We start from the raw sequence: 12228 nt of genomic DNA, 5'->3' as shown, positions 1-12228 counted from the left end.
ACAGTCATCTATTGAAGATTTTCATGCACACTTGCTTGCAAATTTTATTCCTGCTCGCGCGAGGTCATCTCTGATTCAGAAGTACTATTATCGTGTACAGCGCTTGGATGAAAACTTGGCTGATTTCATACAGGACATTAAGTTTTATACTAGGGTGTTTGCCCTTCATTTTCCTGAAGATCAGATTGTACAGGCTATTGTAGAGGGAATTTCACCTCCCTATAGGTCATATTCGTGTTTCGCGGCGTGCCCGCAAACTTTCTCTGAACTTGAAGCATTGGCCGTCTCAGCGGAAGGAGCGAGATACGCAGATTCCTTGCGTGTCGCGAAAGAACCCCCACCTTCTTTTAGTAATACTCGGCCTCCACCGCGCCGACCTGTCAATTCCCATAAATGTTATGCTTGCGGGTCGCCTGACCATCTTCGCAATAAGTGTCCACTGATCAAGTCGAGTGGGACAAGGAATGGGACTGGTTCATCACAAGGCTGTTTTAAATGTGGGGCTTTCTCACATATCGCCAAGAATTGCCCAAACTCAAATAGCACCCCCTCCTGCTCAACTTCTGGTGCAAATTCCACCAATGCCAATAATAAAATGTGACTAGCGGCTTCGGCTGAGTCGACTAATTCTGCTTCCCAAGGCTCAGCCCCTGGCAAAAAGGTTGTGAATTCAGGGAACGATCAGTCTTCAAATTCATCTTTTGAATGCCCTAAAGAATGTCTTAGGATTGCGGCGGATACCCCCGCACCTATTCCTTTTCTTAAGATTGAGTTAAATAACGAGCCTATAACCGCTCTATTAGATTCAGGTAGTGTTTGTTCAATTATTTCGGACCAATGGTATTCAAAATTTAAGTCTGTTTGTAAATTACCTGACTATGATTCATCTCCTGTTCAATATGTTTCGGCTAATTCATCCCCATTAGAAATTCTAGGTTCTGTAAATGCCAAAATTCGTATTTTTAAATTTACATGGAAAATCAAACTGTTTGTGGCTAAGCACTTGTCTTGCCCCATCATACTGGGAGCGGACTTCATTTCTCACACTGGTCTTGTGCTCGATCTCCAGAGTAAGTCGTGCACATTCAAGTTTGCGTCCAATTATAAAATTCCCTTGCTAACGTGTAATTCTGTATCATGTTCTTCTATTTCGCCTACCCAGGATGAGATGTTGTTAGACCTTAGACATCTACCTGAGGAGCAGGCTGATAGTATTCGTAAATTATGTCAGTCTTTTCCAGAGGTGTTCTCTGATACTCTTGGTGTTACTGACCTTATTGAATACAAAATTGAGGTCACGGATTCGATTCCTGTCCGTTTTCCACCATATAGGCTATCTCCACCTAAAATGAAGGCATTGAAAGAAATCATCGATCAAATGTTGAAGGATGGTATTATTAGGCCATCTAAGTCAGCGTATTCGTCGCCTATTTTTCTAGTCCCGAAACCCCAAGGAGGCTTCAGGCCTGTCATTGATTATAGGGCTCTCAATCGGAAGGTGGTGTTACAATCTGTGCCCCTTCCTGACCTTCATTCTTGTTTTTCATGGTTTCGTAAGGCCAAGTTCTTTACTATCTTGGACTTGAATCAGGCCTATAATCAAATTCCCCTTGCCGAAGAGTCTAAACACCTTACAGCGTTTGCCACGGACTGGAACTTATACGAATACAACCGCGTGCCTTTCGGGCTCCCCACGGGAGCAGCTGTACTCACTAGGCTACTAGATAGGGTCTTCTCCGACATCAAATTTGAGTACTTATATCACTACTTGGATGATGTCGTATTTTCAGAGACTTTTGAAGAACATCTAGATCATCTGCGAGAAGTCCTCGATCGCCTTCGTAAGGCTGGGTTAACTGTCAAGTTGTCCAAGGTTGCCTTTGCTAAGCCCTCTATGTCATTCCTAGGGCATATTGTGTCACCTGATGGTGTAGCAGTCGATCATTCTAGAACACAGGCCATCCGTGATTTTAAACCTCCCAAGGACATTAAAGGTATCGCCAGGTTCATTGGTATGGTGAATTTCTTCAGGAAGTTTATTCCTAACTTCGCTAATAGAGCGGCGCCCTTAAACCTTCTTCGTAGGAAAGGCATCAAATTTGAGTGGGGACCTTCTCAACAAGCCGCTTTTGAAGATCTTAAATTAGCTCTCTGTAATGCCCCTGTACTTGCTATGCCTGATTTCTCGAAGAAATTCATCGTCCAAACCGACGCGTCGTCGTCAGCAGTAGCTGCAGTCCTTCTTCAAGAGACTGAACTAGGGAGGCGACCCATCGCCTATGCATCTAGGACCTTGTCGGATCAAGAAGCCAAGTATTCTATCTATGAGCTCGAAGGGTTGGCAGTCTTATTTGCCTTAGAGAAGTTCCGTCTCTATCTGGAACATGTCAAATTCGACCTGGAGACAGATAATCAAGCCTTAAGCTGGGTCTTAGGTAGGCCGCGTCGTACTGGTCGTATAGCCCGTTGGGCCATCCGTATTTCTGCCTTCCAATTCGATGTCAGGCATATCAGAGGTACCGAAAATATTGTTGCTGATGGACTCAGCCGTATGTTTTCCAACGACGTCGAGACCCACGAACCGGTCGACAGTTCATCACCCCCCGAGTCCATACTATCTGGTGTTAATGCCATCTTAACTGATGCTCCCATGCTCTTTAGGGATATCGAGAAATACCAACGTGAAGATCCGACGCTGGCTCCGATAATGGAAACCCTTTCTTCTGGGGAACATGTTGTCCCTTATGTTCTGAGGAATGGTGTTTTATGTTGCCCATCGAGGCATGATAAGATGATGAAAGTTGTCGTTCCAGCTGTTCTTGTACCTATGATCTTCAAGTATTATCATGAGACCCCATTAGGAGGGCATCTTGGAATCTTTAAAACTCGTGAGAAGATTCGTGAAATGTTCATCTGGAAAGGTATGGACGGTGAAATCCGTGAACTAGTGAAGGCTTGCAAACCCTGTTTGCTTAGTAAACCAACCATGTCCACCAAGGTAGGCCTTTTGTCTTCTCATCAAGCGTCGCGCCCCATGGAACGCCTGTATATTGATTATGTAGGACCCTTCCCCCAGTCTAAGGGAAATGCTAACAAGTTTATCTTTGTATGCGTAGATGGCTTTACTAGATTTTCCTGGTTATTTCCGACTAAGCTGGCTACCGCTCAGTCTACCATTACTTGCTTAAATTCTATTTTTGCCTCTTTTGGTCCGTGCCAATATATTGTGTCTGATAATGCTAAGGCGTTCACATCTAATCTTTTTCATAAATTCTGTTTCGACTTGTCCATCTCTCATGTAACTACTTCTGCTTATTACCCTCAACCATCTCTGGCTGAACGGGTTAACCGTAATCTCAGGTCCGCGCTTATTGCCTATCATCATGAAGATCATTCCAGGTGGGATACGTCCCTGCATTGGTTAGCTTTTGCTTTGAATTCGGCGGTTCATGAATCACATAAATTTACTCTAGCCTCTTTGATGTTCAAGTTTGTTCCCAACACGCCGCTCTCTAACCTCTGGTCTCTGAGCGACATTCTACCCGAGACAATAGATCCGGACAACATTAAAGATCTTTGGAAGAAGGCTAAAGCCAATCTTAAAGTGTCTCATGAAAAGGTTAGGGAAAGGTATGATCGTAGACGGAGACCCACCCCTTTGAAGGTAGGTGACCAAGTTATGGTCAAAAACTTTGTTCCCGCGGGCAAGCTTGCCCCCAGATTTCATGGGCCTTGTATCATTCTCGATTTTCTTACGCCGGTTACGTTGTTATTAAGTAATCCAGCCACCGAGAGGATATTTAGGGTTCACCTGTCACAGGTGAAACCAGTGTAAATTTTGTGCCAACTTGCTTCATATAATCGTGAAAGGAATATGAAGGTTATATTTTTTTTGAGTTTTCACTTTTAAGGCATTCTGCCCCTTCTATAATGTTTTGTTTCATATGTAAGTTTTTGTAAACCTTCCCCGCGCGGTTAAACTGCCATTCTGTCCTTACCACGGCCATTACCACGCTCCCGTCTCCTGCTATACACACTGTGGCTTGCTTATATTAAACTCCATGGATATCTGCACGCCGCTGGCCCCTCAACCTCTCCACCAAGCCTGTGCCCTCAAAAAAATGATGATGGTCCAACAATTCTGCCGCCTAGTTTTAATGTTTCAGTGCCCCCGCAGCCGCGTGGCGCCGTGCCGCGACTGGGCTTGAGGAAGGGCCCCCTCGACCCCAGCGAGGACGACATGTGCACGGCGAACTGGAGCTCTCCTCCCGGCCAAGGCTGATGTGCGGCGCACGACCTGCTACTTGCCCGCAGCCTGTATATGTTCACCGCGGGCGCGGCGTGTTTCAACACCACTGCTCCCCTCATAGTGCGGGCGAGCGGTATCTCAGGGTACTTGAGGGGTCCGAGCGGCCTCCTTTGGACGCAAGCTGCAACGGTCGGTTTGTCCATCCCACTTAATTACCATCAACTACATGGACAGTTACTATAAGCGATGACTACACTTGGGAATTCAACAACAAAATCTGGTGGACTTAGAAAATTTTTCCTCGATTTTAAAACTAAAGTTTTCCTTCTCAATTCAACTTCTACAAACATAAAAACTTTACTTCTCCAGTCACAACAAAATTTTGAAACTGAATCAAACCACATTAAGAAAATCTTATAAATTTTTCGGCAATTAATCTCCATATCTACATCAAAACTTGGACCTTGTTTTCAAACAAATTTCATGTGTCACCCCTGGAGGAACTTTTGGGGGGGGAGGTCTGTACCGGGCGGTACACCTCCACGCCGCTAATTTAAAAGTTGCGCCTGTTGAAACTCCTCTGCTGGAGGAAGTCTGAACTTTATTGATGGTATTAATTTTCAAGTTTCTCAGAAGATGTCACTACCTGGAAATTTTGGAGTTTTTGAACTGTGTCATTTTCGACGTATTTTTGTTTTGCTTGTAGTAAGAAGTGTGAACTTTCTCTTCTAGAGGACACTACTGAAGATCAACAATAGTGCACCCTAGTGCGGAGTGAAAGAACTGGTTTGTTTTTTGAGAAATTTTATTTCAAAAGTTTGTTTGTTGTTAAATTTCCTTCTGTTATTGTTTAAGTTGGCTGTATACCCCTCTCTTTCTCCTTGTTTTGTATTCAACCAATCCCGAATTTCTTTTATTAATTTCTGACCAATCCGAGGTATCTTCCCCCAACTTGAATATGTTGCTGTATCCTACCCAATAAAGAGTTTGTGGGAGGGTGTTTTCATTCCCCTAACGCCTCGAACCTTCCGCGAGAGGATATAAACTGCTGATTTTAGGGTCTCCGGGCCACTTCTGTTCCATCTTTCAGTGTGTAAAGTACATAGCAGGGGGCGGGTAGCGCCTCTTTCTCCGGCAGCGGTCAACAACCAGGTAATGGCCGATTAATTACTTCTTTTCTTGCTTGCTCAGCAGTTTAACTCTCGGGGCGGGTCCGAAGTTTTTCCGTTATGTAACCTTCCTTAAAAATGTAAAGAAACTGGTATCTATTCTATCTTTTAAACTACGTATTGGGATAGAGAGTGTTTAACCCTCTCGAGTTCCCACTCATATTGTTTTGAGGTGAACTTATTTTCTCAACCTATTCTTCCTTAACATTATGTAAATTTGTTTCTTTTCAAAGTCACCTCCGTAGTATGGGATTAGCCCTTGCATCAGTGGCCTAGAGCCAAATTAGGTTTTAAAAACAAAGTGTATTAGGAGTGCAGATCGCCTCCTCTCTAATTGTTATTTTTGGAGGTCATGTAATTATCCCTTTTCATTTAATAGACCTCAGTAGGTTGGGTATTTTACCCCTGTGTCTATGTCCAGTGAGGACAACTTGAAGGTGGAGTTTGGTGTGGCCTTTGAGAGGCTTAGAGTTGAGAGCGAGTGGCTCTCTTTTTTTTTGAAAATTGAGTGTTGTATGCCTCGTGGAGGCTTTTCAGTGTAATTTGGAGCAAATGTTCCTGAACATGAATGGGGTTTTCTGCCCCTCTGGTAAAACTTATTTTGAAGTAAGGTTGGGCTGATTGCCCACGAATGGTGAAGCAAGGGCGCTGAGCCCAAATCTAGTAAATATTGTACCTACATTTTGTTGACTTACTACTCTGTACCTGCAATGCTTGTTATGTCGTCATTTTAAAAAGAAAATATAACCTTGTTAAATTTTACATTAACTTTGATTCCGTAGTTTGAGACCCGTTCACGCCCGCACCTTCTTTCACCTCTACCTACCACTAAAACACGGTAACAATAATAAAGGTGATCTAGAAAACATCTTGAAGGAGGAAAGGAAGATCTGGAGGAAAATTCTTGGCCCAGAAAAAAAAGAAGGGTACGGACTCAAATCATGCAAAGCTACGGAAAGACTGTCCAACCTTGCCGTAGACGTCAGGAAACGAAGACTGAAATTCTATGGACACTTTCACAGACTATCGTCATCAAGGCTTGCCCACAAGATTTTGACATATACTGAAAAACTGAAAAACGTACCATGGATACAAGATGTTAAAAATTATCTGGAAGAGGCCCAGATAGAAACATCAGAAATACTGGACAGAAACATTTACCGCCACAAGATAAATAGATGGGTAGTAAAGCCAGAGAATGAAAGCAGTATGGTCTGTTAGAAAGGCAAATCATAAATGTAATGTGTGATCCAATAGGGTCCATACACAAATAATAATAATAATAATAATGGTCTTTGTTACCAGAATTTTTGCATACATATTTTAAATGTCAAATGAATTAAGTGTATGTTGAGGTTATAAAATTAGATCTCTGGTAATTTTGAAAAAATTCACGAACAATATTGTTATATAAGAAAGGCGATCTGAAGGCCATGTCAAACTGGCGACCCATCACTATCTGTTCAATCATTAGGAGAGTAATAAAAAGAGTATTCGAGAGTATTCGACAGTTACCTACGTGAGTAATCCACTATAATGAACACCAGCGAGGATTCTGTTGAACTCCAGGCACCATTATAAATACTTCCATTCTTGGCGCATTGTTAAAATCTGCTAAACAGCTTCTGTTCCTCTCAGTACCTTTTCCTCAAACTGCTGGCTAGTGGTGGAGGAAGTTTTAGCTTGGCAACAATCATGTCGTCAGTGTGAGCGTGCTTTTTGTGTACGCCTGGAGCCTTCGTCCGTGTGCGATCTCACATGTTTCTCAGCAAGCCGAAGTATTCATCCGTGTGCCACCTCTTATGTTACGGAAATTAATCAAACATTTATGCTCAGTGTGGAAATGTTTCAGTAGTGAAGTACTTTCTGACATTTTGTATTGACATGGAAGAAGAAAATGAAAGAATTCGAAGAGTGTTGGACAGTGATGGAACGTGAGGAGCGGCAAGAACTGCCAAAATGCAAATTTTCATAGTTGCAAGGGATAGAAATAAATTTACCCGGTTGGTTGCCAAGGTAGAGGGACGTGAAATGGCACAAGAAGCAGCAAGCTCGATACAGTTCCAATCATCGAGTAGACTTAAGACCAGCTGATACAATAATTCCATTTTCTCTTAAAGAGGCGTCAGTTTCCAATCCACGTAGCACATTTTTATAATATGATACAATCAATAAACTCAAGAGGAAACAGTGGAACTTGTAGATCTACATTTACCTGAGCCAGTTTTGAGCCATGACCAATTATATGTTGCAGTGATAAGTATGATCTCATTACCCTTTAGGTTACAAAATTACCAAAAAATAAACTTCCAGAGGAATGTTGTATGTAAGGTAATCCTCCACTAAATATTTTCTCTTCTGACCTTGCTTGTTTTTTGACAGATTTCTGCTAATAAAGAATAATTGTGTGCATACTCTGTATCGTTTTTTTATGTTGTTAATTTTCTTTGCAGGGTACAAAGCTAAGTAGTACGAGTTCGAGTTCCAGCGATGACGAGAGTAAACCAGTTTCAGCACAGAAAGTATAGAATATAAATGATGTTATTGCATTTAATTTCATGTGCATGTAAATCTTTGTTTGTAGATTGTTTATTCATTCACTAGTCATAAGTATTTGCTATCCATTTTTGTAAATAATAATAATAGTGAAATATATTAAATTTTTTTGTCTTTTTATTCCTCATGTTCCTACTCAGACAAGATACTGTAAGTTCTGCATTGCAAAAATTGATTTTCAGAATATATGATTAATATGATATGTTAGGGTGAGCAAAAACTGAGTTTATGAACAGTGTGCCATGAACAATCTATAACTTTATTAGAGTAAAGATACTAGTGTTGAACATTTTTAAATACCTTGGCTCTGCCGTGAATAACAGTCTTGAACATTATATCTTGAGCAGATTTCAGTCTTACTGGAATGCTCGGTGAAGGGTTTTCAACATGTTGTATGAACAGAGGATTCCAGCCAGACTGAAATGGACAATACACAAGGTAGTTGCCCTTGGTTGTGGCATCATAGACAACCAGTAACCCGGCTCAAGGGAGATAGGGTCACCTCCCCTATCCTTCACTTGAGTAATTCTTGTCTGGCGCATCCACGTTGCGGGGGAGGATATCCTCCACATCAGTATAGGCCGGTGTGAAGGAGAGCTAATTTCAGGCAGGGATCCAGTCTCACGGGGTATAACGTGGAACCCATGCCCAGAGTTATGAGTGAAGACAGCATCTTAGGCAGAGAAGGAGACCTTCGGAATGGCGAAGATGGCGAATGAGGCAACCCATCCTCGCTGGGGAAAATTAGAAGAGGAATCCACTGCCTTGTGGAGAAGAGGGAGTAAACCCCGAAAGAAAATCCTCAGATGCGTTAGGCTTACCAGGTCAGCAGATGAGTAAATTTGTATTTGCTTTCAACTATAATAAAAGGCTCGGATGAAAATGGAACTGACAAGTCTCTGACTACAGTTGCACAGTATGATGGTAATACTGATGTTCGTGCAATTGTTAGATCAGAGAACAAAACCCGATTTGGAACAATAAATATTTCAACAATGAATGGAAAGGAAAATGAATTGATTGATCTAATGGAGAGACGAAAACTCGACATCCTGGGATTATCGTAGGTTATGATTTTCATTTCCGTGTTGACGTATAACTAATTTGATAGAGTTTGAGGGATGTTCCATCATTCAACACATTGTAAAATATATTAAATTTATTGGGCAAAGACCGGTTTCGACTCCCTTGGAGTTGAATATCAAATCAAGGGGAATCTGATAACAATCATCATTAGGGTTGTCTACATACAGCTCGATTGGTTGACATAAGACATCATAATAAAAAAATTATATACATAATGGCGATTGCCTGAAAACACATCAATGGTTGCAAAACATACACCTTGAATTGTAACGTACACATGGTAAGCAATACTTGGAACTGAAAAAGTTCTTAGTTCTGGCTTAAACTGTCGTGTGTTCGTGTAACACGGAACACTGGAAACATACGCAAATCGACATGAAACACATACAGTATTACCCCTCTTTTACACTTTTCAAGGGACCAAGGAATATTGGTGTAAAAGAGGGGAAATTGTAAATTGTGGGGGAAAACTTGTACAGGTACATATAAAAATGCTCTGGAAAAGGACATACAGTAGAACCTCGATAATTCGAAATCGGTTAATTCAAAATCTCGCCTAATTCGAAGCAGCTCTCGTTCCCGCAAACATGAGGTATGGTTTTGCATGTTATTTAAAGCGTTTAATTCGAAATACGGATAATTCGTAATTCGAAGCATAATGTCAGTCCCGTTACCAAAATGCAGACTTTTAATTCGAAACTGCCTTTACATTTTGAACAAAATAGTATTTTACAGAGTAGTTTAAATTCAAAATTTCTACACGTCATAAAAGAATGCGTCTTCCGGAACGTGAAGGGGTAACTTTGCGCACTTTCACCTACTTCGGCATGTCTACAGTGTGTTTCATATCTGCTTTGTTCGAGCGGAATCGTAATTATTTTGTATTCGGCGTTTTTAGGAACGCCACAATATCACCACAGTCATGTCACGTAGCAGGCAGTGTGCGGAGAGGTAGAATCCGCGAACACTGGCGATGCGTGGCTTATAGCCTGTACGCACCAAACAATGTTGTCAATGCCGATGAAACTGCATTTGTTTTTTTGTTTTTAGTTTTTTTAATGCTGAGGCCAAACAGACTTATAGTTTTAAAGGAGATAATTGCCATCCGGAAAATGTTCTGTGTTGCTATGCAGTGCACACTGCACATGGAAGCGGAGACTTCCTTCCCTTGTCATAGGAAAGTTCGAAAAGCTGTGATGTTTTAAGGGTGTCGGGCACTTTCCATGCCAGTAGAGTCATCTAAAAATGCAGACAGTACAGTAATCCAAAAGATAAAGCATTTGCACAGGGGAGATGTTTGTCATTGTTTTCTACAAGTGCATTATTTGAATAATGTAAATGCACCTTGTTGGATAAATTTCTGAAATAGTATTTTCCATGGCATTTGAAAAGTTTAAACTGAGAATCAAGGTGATTGCATGCATTAATGGGTCTTAGAGAAGTGCCTTGGCGGGAAATCGTACATTATAGTCACTGTACTGTTGTAATGTGGACGGAAGTGAGAGAATTTCTCCCCTCGTCATAGGAAAGTTCGATAAGCCGCTGTGTTTTAAGGGCATAGAGTACATTCCGTGCAAGCACAAGGCATCTAAAATGCATACAGTACAGTAATCCAATGAATAATGCACTTGCACAGGGGAGCCAGTATAGATTTCTCCTCATCTTTGAATCATGTTTTCATTCTTTTGATTTCATTGCGTGAGGTTATGTTTGCCGGTGAGTTATCCAAGTACATTATTTGAATACTGTAAATACACCTTGTTGGGCACATTTTGAAAATCATTTTTTCCGTGACATTTGAGAGCTTTAAACTGTGAATCAAGGTTAATTGCATGCAATAACGGGTCTTGGAATATATTGTGACGCAGCAAGGTTGGCATTTCCGTAGTACGTGTTGGCGGTTAATTCAAAATCACGTAATTCGAAGTCCGATTTTTACGTCCCAACGACTTCGAATTAATGAGGTTTTACTGTAAATGTTATACAAATGCATATTATTAATTTATAGAGTATTTCAATCTCAATCGATTTACTGTACTTACCTCCGTTTACGTTAATTACTGTACTCTATTAACTGTTGACTACACTGCCTTTGTAATTCTGCTCATCCTTTGCCCAGGAGATGGTTACCGGTGGGTGGTTAGAAATTTTATTACAGTCGTTACTTTCTTAGAATGGCTATAGAATTATCTAAGATGCAATATTTTCTCTTAATGAAAAATTTAATTGCTACTATTGTACCTGTATTTACAACATTAACACAAATTTATTCCAGATGGAAAACTACACAATCACTGCTTCCTACCAAAATAGTCCCGAATCGATCTCTGTTTACACTTATTTCTTATGACCTCTATTTGTTTTTCAAGTGCATAAAGGTTATGAAAATTCTTTTCAGCCCCCTCTACAGATGACAGATACCTGTGTAAAACATCCTCTGCTGCACTTGCATCAGAACTGGTAGGCATCACTTTACTGTCTTCCTCTGCTTCATCACTGTCACTGGTGGGAGACTCGGCTGCTGTTTGCTTAGCAACCAACTCCTCCACACTTCTTTCCTCTGCAGTGATCACAGAATCATCTACCTGAAGAAAATCTTCAGTAGTGCAGTCTGAATGCAACATTCTCCATACAACAGCAGGTCTTCTTCTTCTTCTTCTGGCAGCTGAGATTCAGCATGATTCTTGAAACATCCTACTTTCAAGAAACAATTTGAGATGATAGTCTGCTTCACGGCTTTCGAAGACTTTGCAATGAAGTGAAGCACATCCAGGATAGAAACTTTAAATGATGATGGATCCTTTCCAGCATCTATAAGGAATAAAATTCGCTGCACCAAGTTCTTCCTATAAAGTGACTTAAAGGAATGAATAACCCCTAAATCCATAGGTTGTAGCATACTTGTGCAGTTAGCAGGTAGAAATTCTAACTGCACACTCCTCAAATTGACATCTGCAGGATGTGCAGGACAATGGTCGATGAAAAGAAGGGTCTTCCTATTTTGCGCACCCATTTTTGAATCCAGAGCAACTAACTGCTGTCGGAAAAGATCTGAGGTCATCCAAGCTTTATGGTTAGCATCATAGGCAGTAGGTAGTGATCACACATTCTTGAAGCAATGAGGCTTTTTAGATTTCCCTATCACATAGGGGTGGAGCTTCTCAGAGC

At 41.2% G+C, this 12228-nt stretch overlaps 1 protein-coding gene across 1 annotated transcript in view; it reads left to right on the top strand.

The window, feature by feature from the left end:
- bsf (bicoid stability factor) overlaps positions 1-8078 on the top strand; it is a 351343-nt gene extending 343265 nt beyond the window's left edge. Inside the window, exon 21 of the mRNA XM_067153608.2 lies at positions 7872-8078. Within this exon, the coding sequence (XP_067009709.2) occupies positions 7872-7946 (75 nt within the window). The 3' untranslated portion in view covers positions 7947-8078. The remainder of the gene's footprint in view (positions 1-7871) is intronic.
- Positions 8079-12228: the final 4150 nt, after the last annotated feature.

This window comes from Anabrus simplex, chromosome 9 (genome assembly GCF_040414725.1).
Source record: "Anabrus simplex isolate iqAnaSimp1 chromosome 9, ASM4041472v1, whole genome shotgun sequence".
In the NCBI taxonomy this organism is placed as follows: domain Eukaryota; kingdom Metazoa; phylum Arthropoda; class Insecta; order Orthoptera; family Tettigoniidae; genus Anabrus; species Anabrus simplex.
Note: the sequence above shows the minus strand (reverse complement) of the source record. Positions and strands in the feature narration are given on the sequence as shown.